Below are 27946 nucleotides of genomic sequence, written 5' to 3' on the forward strand. Positions count from 1 at the left end.
AGGAGATCTTCTGTTCCTGACCAAATAAAAAACACATCATCTATAAATCGATGCCACCTACTGATGTTCTCAAAAAACGGTGCGATTTCATTATAGATGTTCTTTCGTTCGAACTCCCCCATATAGATGTTAGCAATACTGGGGGCACAAGAGGCCCCCATACTGACCCCTTTCACTTGATGGTATACTTCCTCTCCAAATTCGAAAAAGTTATTTTGTAGTACCATTTTTAAGCACTCCAAAATGAAGGTATCAGGTCTTGTTCCTGGTGTTCGTGCTAGGAGGGCTGCGACAGATTCCACTGCTTTATCTTGAGGAATATTTGTGTATAGGGATTCTATATCACATGTCACTAGCAGTTGGGTAGCATTATTGAAACGGGAGTTCTCAAGAACTTTGATCATATGCCCAGTGTCCTTGATGTACGAGGCATAGGTGGCAGTGAGCGGGCATAAGAAGGTATCTAAGTATTTTGAGAGGGGTTCCGTGCTAGAGTTTATAGAGGCTACTATAGGCCTCAGAGGTGGGTCCAGAGTGTTTTTGTGTGTTTTTGGAACACCATAAATAGCAGGGACTACAGGGTAGGTGTTAATGAGGTAGTCCATCTCTTTTTGACATATAAACCCTTCTACAAAAGCTTTTGATACTAGCTTTTTGATTTCTTCTGCTAGATTTGTAAGCGATCGTTTGCTTGCTTTTCTGTAATGTTCTTCCACTCCTAGCATTTGGTTTATTTTGTTTGCATAGTGGCATGTGTCCATAATCACAATCCCTCCCGCTTTATCGCATGGTTTTATTATGATGTCTTGGTTATTTTGTAGCGTTTGCAGGGCTGATCTTTCCTCTTTTTCTAAGTTTGTGTGGGGCAGTGGGATAAATTTCAGAATTCTCTCCAGTTCATTCAAGACACTTTTCTCAAATATCGCCACTTCTGGTCCTAACATGTCCAAGGTGGGGGTGAAAGTAGAGGGAGGGTGGCAGCCTGATAGATTTTCCTCTTCTTCTCTTGTTTCTAGGTTGTCAAAGTACTTTCTTAGCCTAATTTTCCTGAAGAAGGAAAAAATGTCTTGATGTATTTGGAATCTGTTTGCTCCAGTACTTGGTACATATGATAATCCTTTGCTTAAGATTTTTACTTCTTCTGATGATAATTTGTGTGAAGACAGGTTAAATATTGGTATGGATATGTTGTTTTGATTTTTTATTGTTTCCAATATTGTTGCTGTCTCGTTTGGACATATGGCTGAGGATGTGGAGGGTTCGGTTGCTGGTATTGATTCGGTTGTTGATATTGATTCTGGTTTGTAGTCGGATAACGAGGTATTCCTCGTCCTCTGCCCCTCACTAAAAAAGGCTGTCGTGGGCCTCGGTTTGGTCTTCCCGAGAAGTGTCCTCTTTGATTGTGGTTAGGGTAGCCATAGTCATAGTCTTCTTCTGTTATTATTCCTTCTTGTTCTGAGTCTGAGAAATTGGTGTTAGAGAAGGTTTGAAATCTTACTCTTTTGTTAAATCTAGAGTTATAATAGGTTTGATCATATGATCTGGTTCCTTCAGCTATGTCTTCTTGTTGTTGATTATAGAAGTCTTGTTTTAGATAAGGATAGATTTTTTCCTGTGCAAACCAACGGACATCTTTTCTAAGTTTATCCATTTTCTTTTTCATGAGGTATGAGTCGAATTCCTCTATTTCTTCATTTATTTCTTGTAAGGTTTTCTTGGCTTCTTCTAACGATGGATTTGCTTTTAACTTCTCTTCTAGCTCGTGGATTTCTTTTTGTAATGCCACTAGCATATCTTTGACTGTGTTTATGATGAGGAGCATCCAATCGCGTGAACAGCGATTTGCTATGAGGGACCAACGTTCTAGGAAACTGCGAACTTCCACAAATAGGGCCGGTATGTGTCTGACTCTAAGTCCTATGGGGATAGCTCCCGCTTTAAGATATTCCCCCATAAAAAAAGCATGTGATTCCATTCTTTTGGCTTTCTTTTTTAAGTTAACTAATTTTAGCCAATCGGTGTTGGTACTAGGAACACTGGTGGTATTGCTTTTATTGCCGCCTGTGATTTGGTCCATCATAGTGAGGAAATCTTCATCGGAGAAGCCGAATGTTTTTAGGTTGTCCATGACTGTGATGAGAGGAGGGAAAGTGCGCCACTAATGTAATTACGAGATAGGACTCAACGTGAAAAAAGATTGGAGAAGGGTTGTGTAGTATAGTGTCAGTGGTAGATAAGGTCAGACTGAACCAAAAGATGTGTGCTATGAGCAGCTAAAGAGCTAATCGAGGAAGTGCCTCAAAGTATCTGGGAGAACTCTCTTCCCTTATAATCTCCCCTATGAAGGCCTTTCGAGCACTAAGGCAGGTAGCTGTATATTATTAAGAAGGATATGTACTTTTAAAATGTCCCAACACTGAAACTTCCAAATTGTAATTTTGACTGAGGAAAGGTTAGTAGCGCCATTGGTTAATACTGAGCCACAGACACCTCAGCCATGCTAAATTCTGAATGGAACTACTAAAATGAGTACTTCAAGGTATTAAAGTAATTGTGACATTAAACCCACCTTGATGTCCAAGTCGAATTTAATGTCACTTTAAAGGAAAGGCAACTTTTAAAAAGTTGCCACCCTGTTTCCCATGTTATCTGGTGGCCCTTCACAATTGCTGGCCACCACACTGCCTTCTGCCCTCCTGCGAAGTAGTGTGAATGGCTCCCATGCTCAGGAACAATAAAGGCCTGCCACTGAGGGAGTCGTTACCTTTCTCTTGGAGGAAGCCAAACAGGATGGGCGTTGGCCTAAAAGGCGAGCTGCAAAGAGTGAAGACACCTTTGGTGGGCAAATGGGGATCATACTCATGTAGGGCTGCCTCTTTGTTCAGGTAGATATACGGCGGTGGGAACAGAAGGGGGAACCCATTGCCACAGCTCTGGGGTGGGCTACAAAGCTCCTAGAATCGAACAAAGGGTTCAGACATCTTGGGAGTAGGCAGAATAGTGCACTCTAGGGTTGCAGGATGCCACACATACCCGAAAGTCAACATAGGGTGGGAGGGATTCTGTTAGCTAATTGGCTAGTGACTGCATCATCCCCCAAGGGCACTTTATAGGCATACATATGGAACCCTCTGCACCCTGAACCTCAGATCGCATCTGAACTGGAGAGAAGGCCAAAGAAGGACTCAAAAGTTTCACCCATGTCTGCTGGACTTGAAAGAGTTGTCAGAGAGTGGATGGTTGCCAGAGACAGACACTTGCCCTCACCAATGGATATCCTTGAACCTGCTGTGTTCGGTGATCGGAAACTCAGTTGCAGCTGGACCGTTACTCACTCAAAGAGGACTTCAAGGGACTCTGACCCCTGTGACCTAAGTTACCCCACCTTATCCGTGGAGCAAGAAATAGTCCCAGGGAGACCCTCAATTGAGCATCCTGCATAGACTTTATTGGAATGGTCCTGATGCTGAGGATCAGCAACAGGACCACTTAATAAAGTCTAGGCCGGTTCTTGATGTCATGTGTGGAACTGGACTTGAGATGCTTTGGTAGCCAAGTAACTGTTCAAAAACTCTTTATTCTTCCACCTTACCTTCTCCCTGTCAGAACTGGTTGCCCAATCATGACCTGAGTAACCAAACACAACTCTTTAAAACTTTCCAAAAGTTAGAAAACGTTATAGTTGCCATTGCTTGTTTGTGTTTTGGAATAAAAAAGCTGAGATTTAAGCTTTCTTTAAAAAAACAATATCTCAGGAACCCTTTGGTGGATTTTGCTCATCTTGGTGTCTAAAAATTCATACAAATATAAACTATATATATATATTGTGTGACGCTTATTTTGTTTGCTGGTGCTTCCCAAACACTTTACTTTAATTCCCTTGTTTAAGCCATGCTACTCGAAGTCACAGCTACCCAGGGTTGAGCTGGAGATTTTACCAATGAACCTGACTTGACCCAAGATGGTTTAGTCAGTGTATTACACAGTGAGGTCGCACACCCACACAATATAATACACCACAATCCTCACACCTAGGCAAAACAATCCTTTTCAAATGTCCGAAAAATGTATTTCTGTCAACATTTCAGTAATGCTTGATTGAGGTATTAATACATTGTATTCGTTTTTTTGCCCATTTCTGCTAAATATAAGAGACGTATTCCTAGAGACATCACATATACACATTGATATTGTTGTAATTCTAATCAACCATTGGGCCATATTTAGTATTTGGCAGCCGAGATATTCTGTAGCAAACTCAACAGATGTATAGCCTAAGGCACTTTTAATATGGCCGCCAAGATATCGGTCACGTTTTGACACAGTATCCCATCCACCAAACTTTAAATGAGGCCCTTAGTCTTCATCTTAACGCAGTGTAATAGTAATAAAATGTACTGCTTCCTCTTATTGTTTTTAGGTGCATTGTACCCTGACAACACAACACAATCAATGAAGGAAGACGAAATGGTGGCTCCAGGAAATGTCCACACATACACATGGGATGTGGTGGAGGGGCAGGGTCCAGGTAGAGGAGACCAAGACTGCGTGACAAGAATTTACCACTCACACATTGATGCCCCAAGAGAAATCTCTTCCGGACTTATTGGACCTCTCATAATCTGTAAACGAAGTAAGTTGCTCAGATCACCAACATACATGGAACTATATTCAGGTATGACAGGTAATATATGCTGTGCTTTATATTTAATTAGATCTCTAATAAGGCAGGGAAGAAAACGTACTCTAAAGGTGTATTACTGCAAACCCAAGTAAGGTCTTTAATGCTACTTTTTGTCAATGGCTACCTGTGTTGAAAAACGATTCTGGTTTTGATTCTCATGTTTTTCTTGCAAGAACTTAAAAATAGGTTGGAAAACCAGCTATATCAAATTAGAGTCCTTATGTGTGCTTCATGTAGCTTCCTGAAAGATAAATGTGGTTAGTTCTCGAAGATATGTACATTTTTTGTGCACCACAAATGCATGATATACATATTTGTGCATATGTGCCGAAGTATGCATGTGCAAAAGCTCAAAGGCGACCAATATTTTTTGAGTTTGATGTTTTCATTTGTACCCAGTCTAATTGGTACTTTTTTGGCCGCCATCTTTGGTCACACAGCACTCTAGTTCTCCGGCTGGCCTTCTTTAATATGAAAGGCATGGGTGTGTGCAGTGGTCAGTGCCCAAAGGCAAGCCCATCAGTGCCTGTGGACAGGGGTCAGGGACTATACCTCTTCCTTTCCTAACACGGTTTGCTATACCCGCAATCAACTGCTAGTTCTTCAAGACCCCTTAGCCAATTCTTGTCTCCATTCTATTAACACTAATGAATCTTCACTAATTTGTGAGTGTTGTGACTTTAATCCTACATCTGAGTTAGGTCATCCACATGTAACAGACTGGCGCATGTTTTTGGTTAACTATCTCTCCTTGTTTACACAAAAATTAGATCTCTTCTCTCTACTTATTAATTCCACTCCTGATGTACTTTTTCTCACAGAGACTTGGCTACATGATAGCTCTGCTCCTGATGTTGTTCAAGCTCTATCTCCCGGCTAGAGTATTCCTAGGTTAGATCGGTCAGATAAAGGGGGGGTGGGGGTATAGCTATTATACACAGAGATACCTTCAAGAGTACATTTTCTCCTCTTGAAGTTGCAAATTCTGGAAGTCTTCTCTTAACATTAACCGTGACTCCTACTTTCACTTTTCCTGGCATTCTACTGTATAGGTTGCCGGGCCCACATACAACATTTTTAGACGCTTTGCCTGATATGGTTGCTGATTTTGCTGTGAATAGGGCTCATTTTACTATAATTGGAGATCTTAATTTACATACTGAAGTGTCTTGTATGCGGCCTCTAAGAATGTGTTATCTGACTTAGCATCCTTGTAATTAAAGTAGCTAGTAAAAGGGACCACCCATGAAAAAGGTCATACCCTACATTTAGGGGGTCATTAGGATGGCGGGCGGACTTTGTCCGCCTGCCATCCTTTCGTGGAATCGGGACCGCCTGCCATTGGTGCGTAGGTCCCATTGTAGACATTAGGGTTGGTAGGTAAAGGGTTGCTAAGTGCTCTGCAGGTGTCATGTTTTGCGAGGTGAGGCCAGTGTTGCACACGGCCCAGTGTACTCGCCGGCTCGAGTCTGCCTCAGAGGTTTGGATGACATCCACAGCTAGCCTGGGCTCCATTGACTTTTCTGGGTCAGAGGAGGAAGAGAACTGAAACATTTACAACTGGCCATATAATTATCTCTCAACTCAGCATAGGGCGGCTTGCTAGGCGTAGGGGCATAAGAAGGTTTCATCCACAGAAAGATGACTCTGGCTCCCACGTTGTGTATCACGTCTCATTTACCTAGCTTTCCCTATGGCCACTCCGCCTTCGATGAAAAACACCCCCAAAAAACAGGTTTTAGGTCAAACCCATAAACCCATTAAGTACTCTTTCTAGTAATGCTTGTGTTAGTATCTTTGTATTAGAACTCACTTTTAACATACAGCGTTGGTGATTTATTTTCACTTATACCATCTTCCCTCATTTCGTCCAACCGACTGAAAATAAATAAATGTTTTAAAAGCATGGGTGCCGCCGGAAGCCTTCTCACTCTATCAATTATTGTTCCTGGCATACTGTCCCAAAACAAACACACTTTGGACATCTTGTTACACGAGGGCTTCACAGACAGAGTGGTGCACCGCAGATAACAAAGCAGCGTGTTATAATTGACTTGTGCTATTCCTTTCTCTAGCTGTTTCTTCCTTGCTGCTCAGCTAGGATGAGTGTTAGAATGTCTGATGACCTCAAGGAATGCTTGAGTGCCTGGCTTGTGTGTGGAGTGTCAGTTGATGGGTGCAGGCTGAGCGGCAGGGAGGCTGCTCCTGGTGGGGCTACATTTCCATCCACCTCCTTCTTTTCCGCCTGCCTGGCAGATTGTGGAGGACGGGGAGGACTGGGAGGGGTATGAGAACTCTCTCGCAGCCCAGTGCGAGTTAGCCCTGGACTGGGAAGAGGAATTGGAGGATGCAGGTGACCTGGATTTTACTCCAGAACCTGGCACATTGTCTCCTCCCACTGTGGCTACAGAGGATGGTGGCACATATTCTACGGTGTTGCATAGGGCAGCCGAGGCTCTCCACCTCGAGCTCCCTACCATGGCCATCAGGACTAAGCTCCTTACAGAAGTGCTTCGGCCGGCGTCTTTCTCTATGGAGCCGCTGCTGCCCTTTAATGACACACTTTCGGACATTCTTCTGGGCACCTGGTCCAGGACTAACACAGGGGCTCCTGTGGATAAGAACGTGGCCCAACTCCATCACCCGGCCCTGGGTGACCCCATTTTCATACTCTCCCAACACCCTACCCCAGAGAACTGGTTGTCCAAGCCTCTGCGTCTCCCAGCGCATTCCCTTCCGCACCTCCGGTCAGGGAATCCAAGAAACTGGTACAATTTGGGAAGAAAATGTTTACTTCCGCCAGTGTAGAGCCTGTGGTCTGTGAAGACTGCATGCCTCTTGGGCCGTTATTCCCATTCTGTGTGGGACATGGTTGCGCAGGTGCTGCCTCAGTGTCCGGAGGAGGCCCGGATGGTGCTCTCCCAAGCTATTGCTGAGGGAAGAGATGCAGCTAAGTTCACGATTCGTTGTGGACTAGACAGCACCGACTCACTGGGTAGGGCGATTTCCATGACAGTGGCACTGCGCCACCAGATCTGGCTGAGGACTACTGGCTTTTCCGGGGATGTACAGAACATTCTGATGGACATGCCCTTTGATGGCACTCACCTTTTTGGTGCGTTTTAAGGACTCGCGGGCTACGGACGAATCTTAGGCCTTTTGGCCACACGCACTCCTTCCGCTTCTGCTTTTCACTCCTTTCATGGCCAACATGTTCATTTCAGAGCCACAGGCCTGCGCAGCAGCAGTCTCAGTGCAGCTGCGGACTTGGGACCAGCAAAGGTGGGTCACAGGGCCAGCGGGCAGATCAGTCAACCACCTCACCTGCAGCCACTGCCTCCAACCCTTCCTAGTCCGGTGTTTCAGGCGCACTAAATGCCATTGAGTGGCAGGATACACCATCACCTCCCCCACTGGGGCACCATAACTTCAGATATGTGGGTTCTGCAGATAGTCTGAAGGGGCTACTCCCTCCCCTTCGAGACTACCCCTCCAGCCATGCCACCTCAGTCCCACCGTATGTCGGGGGATCACTTGGCACTTCTTCAGCAGGAAGTTACAGCCCTCTTGGACAAGGGGGTCATCATCGAGCATGTTCCGATGCCAGAAGTAGGTTGTGGTTGTTACTCCCACTACTTCCTCGTTCCAAAGAAGGACAAGGGCCTGCATCCGATCTTAGACCTTCGGAATGTCAATCGCTTCTTCCGGAAGGAGAAGTTCAAGATGCTCACACTTGCTCAGGTCTTGTATGCCCTAGACCCGCAAGACTGGATGGTAGCGTTGGACGCATATTTTCATATCCACGCCCTGTCGGCCCACAGGCGTTACCTGCGGTTCACGGTAGGCCACGAGCAATTTTGGCCTTACCAGCGCCCCTCGGGTGTTCACGAAAGTGATGGCGGTGGTCGCAGCTCATCTGCGCAGATCAGGGGTTTCAGTCTTCCCCTATGTCAACGACTGGCTGTTGAAGGCGGGCTCGCTCCAGGCAGTTGTCTCCCACCTCTAGACTACGGCCGACCTCCTGCATTTGCTGGGGTTCTCCATCGACGTGCCAAAGTCACACCTGATTTCCTCTCAGAAGCTCCTTTTCATCGTAGCGGTTCTGGACACTGCGCAGTTTCGGGTTACCTCTTTAAAAACTTCAGACATGGCCAGCAATAAAAGTGCTCGGTTTGTACTTAGGGAACGTGAGGACATAACCTAGCAACCTAAATGGGGCGTTGCTAGTTTTGTTGACTGAGTAATGAAGTTCTAAAGGTTTTTTACATATTGGCTGGGGCAGATAGTGACACTAACATTTTAGTCACGATCGCCATATTTGCTGAGAACTTCAAAAAAATCAAGTAAGGAGAAATCTGGGAGCTCCTAAAGATTGGGGCAAATGTCTGTGTCCTTAAGTGACACACGGTGGTTGCCAATACCCTCCTAAATCTACTGAACTTGAACTGCAAATGCGATTGATCACCTGTACTGCACATAACTTTTCACCATTACATAACTTTGCCTACTAATTCTACATAAGGCTACTCACCAATGTCACATTATTTTTTCAGCAGTGTCCATTAAATCTGATCTCCATGCTTTCCATGACAAATGTTTACATAAGGCATCTGTATATAAGGTTTCCATTTTCTAGCACAATCAATTGTTTATCAGTGCTACATAAACTGTCCAAAATTAACATCAGTATGGGTCATAGGTTCAATATGCTATTCTTCTTCATGCCAGCCAAGCACACTTTTACCACACTCAACATAAGTGGCATATACATCTAAACCATAGGGAGGCATTGCGCATTCTTACAACGGACACCTCCATCCCCAGTGTAATTTGTGGGACAGCAAAATATTTGGGATGTGCCTGGTTAACTAGATCTAACCTCCTTCGGGCGAACATGTCGTAGTTCATGGAGCCGCAGCTTGTTGTTGTGTGGTTTTTATTGTTTTTTTTTAAAGATTTTTATTTGCATCTCATGGGACAAGTACATAATCATTTAATCAGAGAGAACATAATAAATTCATTAATTCCATCAAAGGAGAAAGCAAAGCAATCATAATCAATTTTTCCACACAGGAAAACGTATCTCCAAGAAAAAGGCATAACAATAACAATAACAAAAGACATAAAGAGAGACAGAGAAAAAGGGAAGTATCATGACATTATCAATCCCCAAATCCTTTCCACTTTCAATTCAGCCTGAATTCCCCGTGTTGTAGCTAAAGCAAATTCCATATGATAGATTTCCTTAGTTAAGCTCCACCATTCCATAACTGTCGGCGGGTTGTGTTGTATCCAAGCCCTTGCTATTACTAATCTTGCACATGCGAGTACGATATTAAGTAAGTCGATGTTAGTTTTATCCCCCCCGGAATAACCGACAAGCACGTCTACAGGTGTCAAATCAATAGAGTTAGCTAATTTCGTAGATATAACTTCAGTCACATCATTCCAATATTCACCTAATTGTGGGCAGGAGAAAAAACATGTGAGTTATGTCCGCTGCACTCATATTGCACTTTGGACATTTTGTGCGCTCGTTAAAGTTATTATTGTTTGCCCATCTAAGAATCCTATCTGGTGTATAATATAGTTGACATATAGTTTTAAATAATTGTAGTTTTAAATTGGAGGAGTGTATAGATCGGTGGAGGCTGTTTAGTGAAGAAGTAATTAGGTTAGGAGCCACAGCAATTCCCAGTTTCCTAGTACATTTTTCTGCAAGTTTGATAGAGTCATCATTTCTATGGCTAGTAAAGATTTTACAGCCTAAACTAATCCATGCTTTATCATTTTCTTTATATATACAATCCCACAAATCTGAATCCTGAATTTTCAATAGTCCTAATTTCCGTACCAGATAGTCTCTTATTTGAAAATATTTAAAACGGGCTTCCTCTGATATGTTATAACAAGCTTTCAGCTGTTCAAAAGAGCAAAATCCGTTGTGATCAAACAGATCTCCCAAGTTTTTAATACCCACTTCTGACCACCTAAGGGTCCATAGATCTTGGAATATTTCAGGTAAGCCCAGATTAAACCACAATGGGGTTTTATGATGAAAGTTAGAAGTCTTGCATTTGACCAAGATGGAACGCCAAATGTTAACAACATCTCGTATAGTCTTAAATTTAACGCGTTTAAAGTAATTGGGGTTGTTTATTTTGTAGAGGAACATATTTACATCCTCCCCTAACACAAATTTGTGGAAATACATACTTTTATCTGGAATTATTAGGCTTTGGAAGCGGGTCAAGAAAGCAGTCAGATAATAAGCTTTTATGTCCGGTAGGCCTAGTCCTCCTTGGATAAATGGAAGTTTAAGGAGTGAAACTGCGCGGCGGGCTTTCTTATACCCCCAGATGAAACTACTAATAATTCCGTCCAATCTATTAAAATAAGAATTATTTATACGTAAAGGGATTGAGCGAAAAAGATATAAATACTTAGGTAGTATTTTAATTTTTACTAAATTAATTCGGCCTATAATACTTAATGGTAGTTTATGCCATTTCTTGAATAATATACCTGTTTCCTTTAATAGAGGCTCGTAGTTTAATGCCAGTATTAAATTAACATCTGATGAAATCTTTACCCCCAAGTATGTAGCCAAATCACATACCCCTTGTAGTGGATTTGATGGTCTGTAGTTCATAACAATTTGAGTCTTGGTACTATTTAATCTATATCCAGATACTGAACCAAAATCCTCCGCTTCTATTATAATTCCCTTTAACGCTTCTTCGACATTATTGGAGTATATCGCTATATCATCCGCGTATACGGTTATTTTAAGTAAGTCTGCTCCATTCACAAAAGGGGAAATCTGATCCCTACCTTATAGTGCGATCAAAAATGGTTCCATTATAAGGGCAAATAATAAAGGGGATAGAGGACACCCCTGTCTGGTCCCCCGTTCAATCGGAAAGGTAGAAGAGCATTTGCCCATATAACAAACTTTACCAGTGGGTTTATCATATAGTGCCTGAATCCAGTTCAAGAATTGTCCCTTTATACCAAAAGCAGATAATGTGGCCCATAGAAAGTCCCACCCCACTCGGTCAAATGCCTTTTCTGCATCTAATAATATCATACCGAGTGGGGTTGACTTAATATGTGCCACATCAAAAGCCATAAATGTGGTTTTTATTGTATATAAATTGTTCTTAAACCCTGCATAATTTTTAAACGAACTTTTTACACTTTGTATATCTGTTTTCTTTTAATTCCCTTTTTGTACTGTATGTATGACAAAACGATATCTTTCCCTTCTATAACACTGATGAATGAACCGTGTGCACTTTTATGATATTTGTATATCGAATAAAGTCATACAATATATACATCTGACCACCCTATCATATGCTATTATCCAGGAGCGTGACATCACCTCTATGCACTATTACTATCAGCCAATGCCACATGCTATTTTTTTTACCTATTATTGCCCATCTGTCTTTTTCTTCTATCACATGCTACTGTTGATCAATACCATTTAAGGTTATCCTTTTTATTTGAGAAAGTAATCGATACCTATTTACCTAAGTAGTGTGCTTGCTTTTTCACTGGCGTTTACCAGTTACCTATAGGCTTTACGACAATTCACTTGCACAAGAACCCATTAGTTTGTTTCTTATTCAAGTTAAACTTCTAAATAACAATGCTGAGCAGTCGCAGTTGTATTGACACCGGTGACCAGTTTAATATGTAATGTTTGTCACTAGTGAGTAAATGGAGGGTATTCAGTACCGACTTGCGCATTTGTGGATATAGGTATCCAATAGCCTATCTAAAAATAGGACAGAAAATAGAGGATGTGGCCTAACGCCAGAGCTCCTGACGCTGCAGCTGGACATACAGGTTCGAGTCTCGGCATTGGCTGAACATCCTGTGGTTCTGGGGAAATCACTTAATCTCTCCGTGTCTAATAAAATGAATGTGTCCTTGTGCTCATCTAAAGCGATCCAATACCTTCGGGTCGAGTTCGCGCTATATAAAACTGCAGCAACAAAAAAAATCATCCGATGTTTGTAGTGGCTTCTCCGCTACCTGGAGGAAAGGTTTTTGGATAGTCGTGACTGTAGCTTAGATCGCAGAATAAAAGTGATGCCCAAATGACGAAATGGCCTACGGCTGGGGTTTGGGGCTGAAATTGCTGCTTGCAGTTAAAGGAAATGGCACGAGTTATTGGCTCTCAATGTGTAGAGTGTTTGTCTTTTGAGTAGTCACTGAAAGAGCGAATAAACTAGTACAACCAGTATTAAAGTTGTCTTCCTCACCGGGCAATAACCCAACAGAGACACCGGAACAGGAGGTTGAATACCATCGATTGTGAAGAGGGATTGGGAAATGTATGTACAAGTACGTGACTGTGACTTTGACTGTGTTGGCACGTGGGCTTGATCACACCGTGTCCCGAATGTAGGCGCCAATCGTGTAGTTGGCACTGATATATGTGCTGGCAGTCACACCCAGCGGATAAGACTTGGACTGCTGGAACACTGGAGTTTTTTTTAATAAGAGGAAGATGTGCAATGCTTGCTTGATCTCTGCCCAAGTAGTGTAGGTCTAGAGTGAGCGCAGAATAGAGGGAGTGATGGAGTGCACGAGTGACTAGGTGAGAGGAATGATACAGAGCAAGCTGCAAACTAAATCACTTTTAGAACCATGCTCGATTTTTCGAAAAAAATAACGGAATAGATAATTGATTACTATTTCAACTAAGTATAAGCAAAGGAAGCTCATGCAGATATCCCAGAAATCTAGGTCGGCCTTGCAATAAAAAAGATGACACGTTACAATGTTGTAAGGTAAGCGGGCCTGTGGTCCATTTACCTGTTTATACCCACCCTTCCGGGCAGTAAGCTCTAGCACTGTGGATCTGCCCCCGCTCCCCCCATCCCCCAATTTAGCTGACAAGTCTGCCAGAGAAATCACAGTTGTTGTTAAGATATAAAGACCATGCTGATGTTCAGCAATATGCTGTCTGCCGAAGTAGGCACTGGCACCAAAAAATTACCTAGCACATGGGTCTCTATCTGGTCCCACACTAAGGGGCCCATTAGGATCGCGGACGGACTTGCGTTCGTCCGCGACCCCAGAGTACAAGGGAACCTCTGCATGGCCTGCGAGTTCCCTCCTGTGCAATTAGGATGTGACCGCCACCCTGGCGGTCACATCCTCTATTTTTACCATTGCGGCGGGTGCCGCTTCAAGCTGCACCCGCCGCAATGGTAAAAATGCATACATTGCATTTGTATGAAGAAAGCGGCAGGCACCTTGCGGTGCCTGCCGATTTCTGCATACAAATGCAGGGGGGTACCATAGGTACCACCAATGTGCACCCCCCACCCCCCCTTCACCCAGGGGCCCCACAACGGGCCCCTGCAGTGAAGTTCCACATGCTTTTCCACCGCGGAAAACCCGCAGCGGAAAAGCATGTTTTGAAACCCATCCTAATATGGCTGGCGGTGTCTCTCAGACACCGCCACCATATTAGAGCTTTTCCGCCGCGGTTGTAAGCCAACCGCAGCGGAAAAGCAGCGGACTGAAACCAGGACCCACCAGCCATCCTAATGTGGCAGTGGGTCTTTGGTGGGTCCGCAGCGGATTTACCGCATCCTCCGGGCCAGCGGTGGCTTCCGCCGGCCCAGAGGATGCAGAAAATCCGCTATCCTAATAAGCCCCTAATAATGGATTCAGCTCCGCCTCTCCTGCGGTTCTTAACCTCTTTGAGGATCATGAGGCACAGTGAAGCTGTGCACATGACGAGCTGAGCTCTTCATAACGGCCGTGGAACGCCGACGCGGGGCTAATTCCCCTCCTGTGTGGGGTGTTCCATTAAGTGGGCGGAGTCATGATGAGCTCAGCTCGTCATGAGCACAGCTCCACTGTGCCTCATGATGAGCTCAGCTCATCATGAGTACCGCGTGCGGACCCCTCCTCACGCAGGGGAATTATCCCCGCAACGAAGGGGTTAAGGGTGTAGAATGTCACTAAGAGCTTTATTGATCGACAGTTACGCCCCCTCTCCCACAAGAGTTATTTGTACTTCTCAGCCCCAGACTGAGACTCTGTAGGCAAGATATTTCAGCTCCAACTAAGAGTTTGTAAAGATCATATTACGTGAATACATTTTCGCATGGATCTCGATTATTGGCTTACCTGCAATTCAGAGTTCTGTGCCTTTCCTCCATTTCCATTGAAGTGCAGTTTTTCCTCATGCAAACTGGCAATTTTTTTCTTTGCCAGTGCGGATTTGCTGTTTTCTTGTAAGTTGACTTTAACACTTGTTATTTTTGTGACTGTGACACTGGAGGGTGATGGATGGCAGTCTTTTTACTTTGAAATAATTTAAAAGGGATGCAAAAGTTCAAATTTGAACTGGAAAACCTGCATGCAGAATACTTTGTGCATTATGGGTAAAGATCATAACAGTGGATAATCTATCTATATATATATATATATATATCCAACCAAAACCTTCTCCAGTAAAGAAAAGAGATCCGGGCCACTTGGAAGTGCAAAGCGTGATTTATTCAATGGCTTTCTCGACGCGTTTCGCAGTCAGTTCTGCTTTTTCACGAGACCATTATATATGCAGATTAGAATCATTTGGAGTGTAAGGAACAAAGTAAAATACATAATCAACGGAAAATACATTGCATTTTGCTTGCATTGAGAACTATTGCGCCCCAGTGGGCCGAGGTTCCACAAACCAGGTGTTCCCATTCAACTCGCCGTGGAAGGCAGAGGCAGTATGATCGTCATTGGATCGCGCCCAGTTGGCGCTGGGACAGCAATGAATTTGGTCATTTTCCGTTGATTACATATTTTACTTTGTTCCTTACACTCCAAATGATTCTAATCTGCATATATAATGAGCCTTTATTTGCACCGGACTCAGCCTGTAAATATACCGGCAGTCTGTTTTCCATGTGTATGAATTCAATACCATGTGACACCTTGTTTGTGGAACCTTGGCCCACTGGGGCGCAATAGTTCTAAATGCAAGCTAAATGCAATGTATTTTCTGTTGATTACGTATTTTACTTGTTCCTTACATTCCAAATGATTCTAACCTGTATGTATAAAGAGCCTTTATTTGCACCGGACTCAGCCTGTAAACATACCGGTAGTCTGTTCTCCATGTGTATGAATTCAATACCATGTGACTGTATATATTCAACACTTCCTGTTTGGTTTCGGTCTCGTGAAAAAGCAGAACTGACTGCGAAACGCGTCGAGAAAGCCATTGAATAAATCACGCTTTGCACTTCCAAGTGGCCCGGATCTCTTTTCTTTACTGGAGAAGGTTTTGGTTGGATTTATTGGGACTCGCTATCCCATCCGAGGCCCGCCTTTGACAAGCGGCAGGGGTCTACAGCGAACTGTTGGTTGGATATATATATATATATATATATATATATATATATATATATATATATATATATATATATATATATATATATATATATATGTATATATAAATATATATAAATATATATATATATATATATACTAGCTGTACGCGGCCACGCGTTGCTGTGGCTCAGTCTGGTTAAATGGAAGTGAAAGAAAAGAGTAAGCGCACGTTTCTAATATGTTTAATTTCACAATGCTTGTGGGTATACAATATGTTTTTGTGACTATTGTCTCTATGCGCCTTATAGTTGTTGCGCAGCAAGTAAATCGACAGGGTCTGTTCAGCCTTTCGATTAAAAACACCCGCGTATTGTACAAGCGCATATTCGAATCCAACGTTGTGTATATATAAACACACGCTAATGTTGCAAAGTGAACCTACTCCTCCCCCCCTCCCTCCACCCACTTCCCGGTCTGCCATCCTGACACCAACTGTCCATCTCAATATATGTAGACTATTGTCTCTATGCGTCCTTTCTTAATGTTGCAAAGTGAACCAACTCTTCCCCCCTCCCTCCACCCACTTCCTGGCCTGCCAACCTGACACCAACTGTCCATCCTAATATATGTAGCAGGGCCGGATTGGCCATAGCGGGCACCGGGCAATCCCCCGGTGCGCCGCACGGGTGGGGCCAATTTTGGGCCCCAAGGGGCCGTTTTTGTTACAGGGCTGCAAAATCGGCCCTGTAACAAAATCGGCCGAAAACCGGCCCTGGCGAAGAGCTCTGCGGCACCCCCCAAAACCGGCCGAGCACTTTGCCAGGGCTGGTTTTGGTTACCAGTCCGGCCCTGATATGTAGACTATTGTCTCTATGCTTCCCTTGTAGTTGTTGCGCAGCAACCAAATCGATAGGGTCTGTTCGGCCTTTCAATCATAAACACGCGCGTATTGGACATGCGCGTATTCGAATCCAACGTTGTGTATATATAAACACGCGCTTAATTGAATCCAATGTTGTGTCAAAATTTCAAAGCAATCGGTGAAGAACTTTTGGAGATTTAAGATTTTGAACAAACAAACATTGAAATTTGTATGTGTCTGTTCGGGCTTTCGATTAAAAACATGTGCGTATTCGACACGCGCATATTCGAATCCAACGTTGTGTATATAAAAACACGCGCGTATTCGAATCCAACGTTGTGTCAAAATTTCAAAGCAATCGTCCCTTGTAGTTGTTGCGCAGCAACCAAATCAATAGGGTCTGTTCGGTCTTTCGACTAAAAACATGCACGTTTTGGACACACTCGTATTCGAATCCAACGTTGTGTATATAAAAACACGCGCTTAATCAAATCCAACGTTGTGTCAAAATTTCAAAGCAATCAGTGAAGAACTTTCGGAGATTTAAGATTTTGAACAAACGAACATTGACATTTTTATGTGTCTGTTTGGGCACTCGATTAAAAACACGCGTGTTTTCAACACAGGCGTATTCGAATCCAACGTTGTGTATATAAAAACACGCGCGTATTCAAATCCAACGTTGTGTCAAAATTTCAAAGCAATCGGTAAAGAACTTTCAGAGATTTACGATTTTGGAAAGGGGCGACCATTCGGTCCCCCCGAACGTATGGCGGAGTACCACGATCCCCCCGGGAAGCCATCTTGGGCGGGAGGCGAGTCTCGGCTGGTATGCCCGAAGCGGCGTAGCCGGGGCGCGCTTTTTTCCCGCCCTGGAGTGGGCTGGCCTAGACACTGACGCGGCCGGCCACGCCCTGGGGGCAGGCAGGGGCGGGTTTACGCCCGCCCTGAAGACGGATAAAAGGAGCAACAAGCCAAGAAAGCATCCTCTTGTTCCTGTGCTCTGAAGCTGCACCTCCTCGCTGCACGTGAGCTCGAGACGGAACGAAGAGCCAATTTTGAGCGTGGTAATCTTTCTTTTTGTCTTACAGATACTCGGTCTGAGAATGCCCAAGAAAGTCGGGAAGCGAGTCAGTACCGATCAGATGCTCCGTATGCTCATGAAAGAAGTAACCGATCTGAAGAAGCAGATGGCGGCTAAAGACGGGGAAGGGGGACCGAAACGGCCTTTGTCGGGAGCAGCTCCCGGAGGGAAAGGCAAGAGGTCCAGAAGGGGGGCATCTGGGGGGGACACCCCGGTTCCCGATACCCCACTTGAAGAGCCAACTCCAGTGCCGAGGGAGGGGAATCCGATTCCCGTGGTGGTCACTCCTGTGTCCGGGGAGGATATGCCTCCTGAGTTAGCAGCACAATTGGCAGCGTGGTTGGGGAAAGATAGCGAGGGCGCCACGGCTGACGACGCACGGGTGTTAATGAAACAACTGCGTGAAACTAGGGAGGCGGGGAAGACACCATCGCCAGTTACCCCGCTGTCTCCGGCGGTGGAAAAAGCAACAGGATCAGGTCCAGCGGCAGATGCAGCTTCTGGTTCGGGTAAGCGGCCATTGCCGATTGCGAGGGAGGGGTCTGCACCTTCACGAAGGGAAAAGGTGGGTCAGCATGTTCCTCTGGCAATTAAGGAAAAGATGTGGGCAGATGAGTATGTAAACATTTTCTCTTTGCTTACCGACCATTATGAGATGGAGCATGTTAAGAGCCAAAAGGAGCTCATGCATCCGAGTGTTTGGCGCGCAAAAATGGCCGCCTTTAAGGTTGACGAAAACATTGGCACTTGGGGCAGGGCATGGGGAATCTTTACCTCCATCGTGGGCGAACGTAGGCCCGAGTTACTGACCGAATTGCTTATTGATCAGTCACGGATCATGGAGTATTATGGATCATATGGGGGCAATCAGTGGTTCTGTTACGATAATATTTTTAGAAAAGCGAAAGAACACGACAAAAACTTGACTTGGGATTGTTACGACTCTGTTTCATGGTCAAAAATGGAGAGTACAGGTATGTTGAAGCTACCATTGGTAGGGAGTAGCGGGGGTGAATCCTCCCGCCAATATGCTGGGACACCCTTTCGATCGGGTACAGGTAACGACTACCACTCGAAGCCGAACGGCAACGCAGGTAAAAGGGGGATTTGTTGGAATTTTAACAGGGGTAAATGTACGAGGCCCTAGGGGTCATGTAAGTTTAGACACGAATGTGGAGGGTGTGGGCAGCCATCCCATCCTGAGTCCATGTGCAGAGCCAAAACGGGTGATAACGGTGGTAGGGGAAGCTCCAAACAGGTCTGAAATGGTCCGAGGGGCGCCTTTACCTACTCCGATTGATTCCATGGCAATGATTCCTTGGCGCAACGAATACCCGGATCATGCTTCCACTGGGGTGTTGCGGAACGGGTTTTCATATGGTTTCCGCATCCCAGTGGGGGATTTTCAGGGTGTAGCAAAATGTAAGAACCAACTGTCGGTCTTGCAACATACGACGGTGGTACAGGAAAATATTGGGAAGGAGGTTACTCGAGGTCGAGTCGCCGGTCCATTTGATGTGCCACCATGTGCTAACTTTGTTTGTTCCCCTTTGGGGGTGGTCCCCAAGAAGGACCCGGGTGAGTTTCGGCTGATACATAATTTATCAGCCCCACGTGGTCTGTCCGTGAATGATGTGATAGACCCGGAAGTGTGTTCGGTGCGGTACGCATCTTTCGATGAGGCCGTTGCCATGTTGAATCGCCTAGGGCCCGGTGCGCTGATGGCAAAATCTGATATTGAGTCAGCGTTCCGGTTGCTCCCGGTACACCCAGACGATCAGCGTCTCCTTGGTTTCATGTTTCAGGGTCCCTAATACATGGATAGATGTATGCCAATGGGATGCTCTATATCTTGTGCCTATTTTGAAAAGTTCAGTTGTTTTCTGCAATGGGTCTTCACAAAGAGGACGGGTTTTCAACATGTTATGCATTATCTCGATGACTTTTTGTTTCTGGGGGCAGCCGGGGATCCAGAATGTGGACAGGCTTTGAATGAATTTTGTGTCTTAATGAAGCATTTTGGTGTGCCATTGGCACCAGGTAAGACTGTGGGTCCCTCGACTTGCCTCGAGTTCCTGGGGATCGAGCTCGACTCAGAGGAAGGTTGTTTTCGATTACCAAGAGAAAAGGTGTTAAGATTCAGGGCATCCCTGGAAACGTGTATTAGGGAGTCTAAGGTCAAACTGCATCAATTACAACAATTGGTGGGCCAGCTGAATTTTGCCCTGAGAGTAATACCGATGGCCCGCCCCTTTTCCCGCTCGATCGCTCAGGCCATGGTCGGCCTGAAGGAGGGTCATCACCGCACGAGGCTATCGGCAGAGGTTCGCCAGGACATGCGCATTTGGTTGGCATTTCTGGCGGAGTTCAATGGTCGAATCGTCTGGAATAAACCGGCGGTGTCCTCCGAGGAGCTGGGGCTGTGGACAGATTCGGCTGGGAGCATTGGTTTTGGTGCCATTTTCGGCACACAATGGTCGGCTCAAAAATGGCCGTTATGGTGGCATAAGTGTGGGCTGACAAGTAACATTGCCTTTCTTGAACTTTTTCCCATTCTGGTGGCCCTGAAAACTTGGCCTGAGGGATTCAGAGATCACTCTGTGGTGTTTTGGTCTGATAACATGACCGTGGTTGAGTGTATCAATAGCCAGGCAGCACGATGCAAATGGATTCTGAGATTGCTCAAAGAAATTGTGTTATTGTGTATGCAATTGAACGTGCTATTTAAGGCAAGACATGTGCCGGGGGTAATGAATCAAGCGGCTGACGCGCTTTCTCGTTTTCGTATGCAGGCCTTCTGGGGTTTTCTGCCCACAGCGGACCTGGTGGCGGCACCCTTTCCCGAAGCTCTCTGGTCTCTCGGTGCCCCGAACTACAGAACCTCGTGGGAGAGAGTTTAGCACCCAGGACGAGGAAGGCATATGAAGGGGCGTTTCGATCCTATTGGGCCTTTTTGGGGGCTGCTAGGGGAGAGCTTTGGGGCCAGGAAGAACTAGTAGTAAAATTTCTGCTGTCTTTACATCAGGCAGGCAAATCAGCGGCTACGGCCCAGAGGCATCGGGCCGCCATTTCCTTTATGGCAAAGGCTCATGGGATCCAGGACCCGACTGCGTCTTTCGTTGTGCAAAAAGCGCTACGTGGGTGGCAACGCCTTGAGGGTCGCAGAGTAGATGAAAGGCGCCCGATAGGTCTGGATAGGTTGGCCCTGTTGTTATCTGTACTTCCTGCAACGTGTTCATCCCAGTATGAAACAGTGTTATTCCGAGCCGCTTTCGTGCTAGCATTCCATGGGGCTATGCGGGTAAGCGAACTAGTGGCAAAGAACAAGCAGGATACCAGGGGGGGACTGTGCCGAGAGCACGTTCAGGTCAGGGGGGAGACAATGACTGTCTCGTTTGTCAGGTCCAAGACCGATCAGGGTGCGATTGGGGACTGCATAATCATACAAAGGATTCCCGGGTCTTCCATGTGCCCTGTGGTGTGCGTAGAGGAATATTTAACGCAAAGGGTGGCATCATGGGGGGGGACATTGTTGAGACACGCTGACGCCACCCCACTGACGAGGTTTCAGTTTCAGCGGGTGCTTGCGATGTCGATTTCGGCCGCGGGCTTGAACCCCGGCGAGTTTGGGACCCATTCCTTTCGGATAGGGGCTGCTACAGAGGCGACAGCCAGGGGTCTGAATGTTGAACAAGTAAAACGTGTGGGGCGTTGGTCCTCAAACTGTTATAAGAGGTATGTGCGGTTGCACATGTTGTGAAGCTGTAATGATGTACTCACGCTTCTTGTTTTTGTTTGGTTTTCAGTTACGCAAGCCTACGAGGCGGGGCGGACTGTGCAGTCGACCCGACACCGGGGGGCCAGCGGTCAGACATCACCGGCTGTGAAAAAGGAGGTGTGGGTCGTGGGCCACTCATACGTGAGGCGTGCCGCGGACGTATTCAAAGCAGGTGACATGATTCACGTGGCTGGGGAATACGGGTACAGAGTGTCCTTCTACGGAAAGGGCGGGCTCTGTATTGACCAGTTTCGATCATTTTTTGAGGGTTTGTTAGGGCGGACGAGGTCACCGCCGTCTGTAGTCATAGTACATCTTGGGGGCAATGATTTGGTGACCACTGGTAGACGACTTCTTCTTGAGGCGATGCTTTCCACGGTAAGTTGGTTGGCGAGAAGAGTTCCAGGGTGCACAATTGCATGGTCCCATATGATCCCACGGAAAGTGTGGCGGGGGGCTCTTTCGGTTTCTGCTCTGAATCATTCAGTAAGGAAAATTAATAATAAAGTGAGTAGATTGTTCCGTTCAAGTACACTGCATTCTATTTCGCATGGTTGTATTAAAGGGGACAGTATGTATTTGGGGGATGGTGTTCATTTGTCCCGGATGGGGAACGAGTTACTCATAGGAGACCTGATAGCTTGGCTAAAGACTTTATGACATGACCTTTAGGCAGGAGTGTTGTGGGGGGTCCGGATAGCCGGTCAACTATCCGGCCTGTGGCGGTAAGGTCATGATCGGTGAGCAGTAATTGGAAGATCCCTATGGGTGGGCGTCACCCATTACGGATGGGAGCGCTCGGGGGAGGTGGCCATTGGCCCCTCAACGGGGAGGCGGTCCCTTCTAAGGAAGGGCCGCCGAAAGGAAAGGAAAGGCGGTCAAGGCCCCTTCCTGGGTAGGAGGGGCTACAGCCCCCTCCTGGGGAATTTCCCGGGGCCAGGACATCTGCGACGGCAGATGTGGTAAGTTGTGTGGGGTTTGGGAGGGGGTCTACGCTACCTTCTAGATACCTCACACGAGTCCTCGGACGACCTTTAAATGGCGTCGAGTCTATTGGGCCCCCGTCAAGTCAAGGGAAATTGGTAGATGCACTTGAGGTACACTTCTGTGCGGTCGCCCCTTACAAGTGAGGGGGATATTTCTGGTTTAGGGATCTTGACACCGGTTACGACCTTGCCGTTGGCCCTTAAACGTTAGGATGTACAATTTCAAGTTAAATGTTTTGTAGGATGTTAGTTCGGCTAGGAGAACCTTTGTATTAGAGAATATGTTAAGGTTAGCCAAACATCGCAATGTGGAAATGAAATTGTACATAATATGAAACTGTTATTTTAATGTTTTATTTTTGTTTCATATTTTAATAAATACGGCCGGGAGGGTCACTCCCTCCCGTCTTCCAAAAGTTCAGAACCGTTTCCGGTTTCCCATCCTTGGGGATTGTGTTGAGAGGGGGTGGCGGGTATCTCAGCTATATGAACAATCGAACATTTACATTTCTATTTTTTTATATATATGCCATGTGATCAAGCTTCGTAGGGAAGCGAAACAGGTTATGGCGGACATGCTGGGCAATATAAAGGCACTTTAAGTTTGCACCAGAAACCTTGGGTCTGCTCTTCGTCATTGTGCTGTTAGGTAAAGCAGTTGGTGGTGACGACTTATCTGATATATATATATATATATATATATATATATATATATATATATATATATACTGAAAAAACCATAGGTTTGACACCAGTTATAGTTAGCTGGAAATTTTACTGACATAAAACCAATGAAATTCCACGTTATAGTTAGTTGGACTCACTATAACTTGCGCGTGTAATGCACTGCTGATGACATTACATATTACATCACTCATGACATGGTCAGTGACATCACTTATGACATCACTGATGGCAGACCTCCTTTAAGTGTAATGTAACCCTTAAAACACATATTGGAAAATAGAAATTAACATTTTCAAAAAAATGGAGATACCCATACCAGTTACAACAACCAATTCAGTAATTCCACCATCTATATACACATTCTCTCATTTACCAACAGTTCTATATAGTCACTCATACATATACTCACTCATCATATGTACTGATACACCTATACATCCTGTAACACACCGACAATCATCCAAAAGTTACTCACACACATACTCACACATGCAAATAAACTATTGAACATCCATTTATTTGCATATAAAACTATACACACTCAACCACCCATACAGTCCTGCACATATGGTGTCTTCTAAACACATACAAAAAGAGAGTTAGTCATTCATGCATCTATGTGATTAGTAATACCCCCAAAAAACCATAGAAACACTCATACTGATACTAAAAAAACATTTAAGAACCCAAATACCTACACATGTAGGTACTCATCAATCCATGCAACCAGTTATTCACAAAGTGAAACACTGATACATATAATCAAATATTTAAACATTACTCGCTAATATATGTATTCACTAAGGTACACTTAATAAGCCAGTTATCCAATCATTTCTTTTTGGAAAAAACATTCATTAAGACAATTATTTAAACATTTATTCTTCCCTCGACCTTTACATATACATATATAAAACATATTTATTTTTTAGAAAGACACACATTCACTGGATGGTATCATAAGTGATGTCACTGACCATGTCATGAGTGATGTAATATGTAATGTCATCAGCAGTGCATTACACGCGCAAGTTATAGTGAGTCCAACTAACTATAACGTGGAATTTCATTGGTTTTATGTCAGTAAAATTTCCAGCTAACTATAACTGGTGTCAAACCTATGGTTTTTCCAGTGAATTTCATAGGTTTTTCAAATGCTACTTCCTAACTATAACGTGTGTAAAACCTATGGTTTTTTCAGTGAATTTCATAGTTTTTTTGAATGCTAGTTCCTAAGTATGTAATCACGTTCGTAACTACATAGTGTCACCGCCTACACGTCCTGAGAAGCGCATGTAAAGTCACGTGACTTGAAAACAAAACTTCCAATTGGTTATTAGTAGTTTCTGTTCTGGAATATACACGAAGCACTCCACCCACTTTCCTTACAATCTTTTCTACTCTCAAGAGACAACAACGTCGAGCATCTTCCGGAAGACTTTGCTGAAATGGCTTCCCTACCAGATTCATCTTCCGAATCTGAAGGAAATGAGCGACCACCGTTAAGAAGAAAAAAGGAATCTTTCATTTGGCAATTTTTCACTTATCCTGCAGATCAAAAGAAAGTGAATGCGCCAAAAGTAACCTGCACGATATGCAATTCGGAGCTCTCAAGGGGAAATCCAAATAGAAAATATTCCTTTTCTGCACACACCATGCAGCGGCATGTTAAACAAAGGCATCCTGAGCATTATGCAAAAGCATCGACAAGAGCCCTGGCCACGCTATTACCATCAGAGGTGGCCAGCACATCTTCTGGTGTACGACCTGTATCTCCATCGAGTGCTGAGATGGACTTGAGACCATATCTTGCGAAGGTGCATATGAAATGCAACAAGTGTGGAGAAATTCTTTTGTATGGAGAGCAGAGCCTCGTTCTTATTAAACTCAAAATTGACAGTCACAAATGCCCCAAGAAAAGATACATTTCTTCACTTCATTTTCAAACTATTACATACTGAAAAATGTAGTAGCAACTTTAAGAAATCGAAAGCATTATAACACTTCTTTCCCCCCCCAAAAAAAAAAAAAAAAAGTTATTTTCAGAACTAACTCTTTCTACCAAAACGTGCTCCAAGAGCATATTATGAGATATTTTTTCGCCGCTTTATTTTAGTGCGAGACCGGGTGCGCGCACCCTCCTATCGCGTACAGGACCTGACACTCCCATGTGAAGTCATGTGACTTCTAAACAACACTTCTAATTGGTTCTTGGTAGTTTCTATTCTGCAATTTACACGCAGCACTCCACCCACTACCATCACTTTCTTTTCTACTCTCAAGAGACAACAACGTCGAACATCTTCCCGAAGACTTCGGTACAATGGCTACCGTTCCGCATTCATCTTCCGAATCTGATGAAAATGAGCGACCACCTTTGACAAGAAAAACGGAGGCCACGCTATTACCATCAGAAGTAATCAACACATCTTCCGGTGGACGACCTGTATCTCCATCGAGTGCTGAGATGGACTTGAGACCATATCTGGCGAACGTGCACATGAAATGCACGAACTCTGGAGAACTTCTTGTATACCGAGAGCAAAGCTTTACTCTAATTAAACAAATAATTGAGAGTCATAAATGCTCCAAGAAAAGTTAAATTTCTTCACTTTATTTGGATAGTATGACATACTGAAAAATGTCGTCGCAACTTTAAGAAAGCAAAAGCATCATAACACTTGTTTCCCAAAAAAAAAAAAAAAAAAAAAGTTCTTTTCAGAACTAACTCTTTGTACCAAAACAAGCTTGAAGAGCATATTAGCTGATATTTTCTCGCCGCTTTCTTATAGTGCGCGACCGGGTGCGCGCACCCAACTATCGGATCGAGACACGCATGTGCAGTCATGTGACTTTAAAACAACACTTCCAATTGGTTCTTACTAGTTTCTATTCTGCAATTTACACGGAACACTCCACCCACTTCCCTAGAAAACCAGTTTATCGTAAATCTTTTAAAGCCTCCTCTTATGAAATATTCGACATCAATCACATAGCAGAGTACTAAATAGCACTATATACACTCCGTCCCTTAATTATAAGAGACTTATTGCTATGTAAAATCAACTTTTGTTTTGTTTTCCAAGATAATGTAAAATGCTGAGCCTATTACATAATTTTATTTCACATATATGTTACTAGTCTCCTTCGAGTACTAACACCGTAGAAAATACCACCAATAGCGGTGATATTTTTTACACCGAGAACGGGCGATTTCTATCGCTTACAGCCCTTACAATTATAAAGTTTTATTTCCTAAGTCTCTGATCTCCAACTGTGCAACGTAGATCCCCTGTGTGTCGCAATAAGGTCCATAAACAAAAACTACAGAGCCAGCATTATAAACATACACAGAACAACAAAACGACAAGAGCCACCATGCTAATATATATCCTTAATATAATAAACCTCTGAGAATAAATACATATTTCCGTGGCAGCCCATAACACAAATGTGGCGTCCTCTGACTCTGCTCCATTACCAAACACCGTAACTCCCCGCCCCCCTCACTTTTCACTAAACTCCGCACTCCACCCCAGCCGAACCCCCTATTACAAACTCCCAACCTACCCTCCCTGCCCAAACCCACCATGAACCTCAAACCGCCCCTAGAAAACTTATAAGACACAGGATTACTAAAACTCAAAGAATACGCAACAGGCACATAATGTAAATAGTACATAAAGGCACATATTTTTTCCAAAATACTATTTAAAAACATGTTCTATTTTTAATAAATCTATCATGCATCTGACCCTCTAGAACTGCTTTCAAAACGTGAACTATAAACCTCTACTTTTCATTTTCAAACCATACACTTTCTTCTGACCCTCTAGAACTGCTTTCAAAACATGAACTATAAACCTCTACTTTTCATTTTCAAACCATACACTTTCAATTACATTATTTTTTTTCCACAATTCATGTAATGTTACAAACCTTTTCTAAAATACACCAGTCCGTATCATTTATAAGGATTTATTTTCAGTCTTCATCAGTGACACTTTCTTCACATATAATAGAAATCACTATAACTTTTTAAACGACAATGCTAACGCGGTAAAAATAACCCTTCATTTACTTTCCTTTAAGAATGCACACTATGTACCCCACGCATGCGTTTCTTAATCTTTGTATTTGGCAGCGAATACCGACCTTGAATCGGAAGACATGAACAAGACCGCCATTGTCACATTTAAAACTGAACGTTGCATCTGCTCACACACATATCTTTCACTAAGCTAACATTCACAGAAAACAGCATTGATGTAAAAAAAAATTGACCTTGCTTTACAACTCCCTCAAATCACTCCCTTATTTTTTAACGCATCCTCCAGTTAAAAAAAAGCTACTTTTTTAATAACCACTAAGCAATATATAAGTGACTAGACTCCTAGAAAATGTATCAAGTCATTCTGCTCCTCTCCACTGCATAGCCGGCGACCTAATTCTGTGGAGTTGCTATACAACCAGCGGTGCTGCGCCGTTTCCTGTACCATCTTGG

General features: G+C 44.1%; 1 protein-coding gene across 1 annotated transcript in view; it reads left to right on the plus strand.

Annotated features, from left to right (window-relative positions):
• Positions 1 to 27946, plus strand: part of LOC147683722 (ceruloplasmin-like) — a 451969-nt gene that overhangs the window by 151834 nt on the left and 272189 nt on the right. Inside the window, exon 3 of the mRNA XM_086944095.1 lies at positions 4421 to 4633. Within this exon, the coding sequence (XP_086800221.1) occupies positions 4421 to 4633 (213 nt within the window). The remainder of the gene's footprint in view (positions 1 to 4420; positions 4634 to 27946) is intronic.

This window comes from Lissotriton vulgaris, chromosome 11 (genome assembly GCF_964263255.1).
Source record: "Lissotriton vulgaris chromosome 11, aLisVul1.2, whole genome shotgun sequence".
Taxonomy (NCBI): Eukaryota; Metazoa; Chordata; class Amphibia; order Caudata; family Salamandridae; genus Lissotriton; species Lissotriton vulgaris.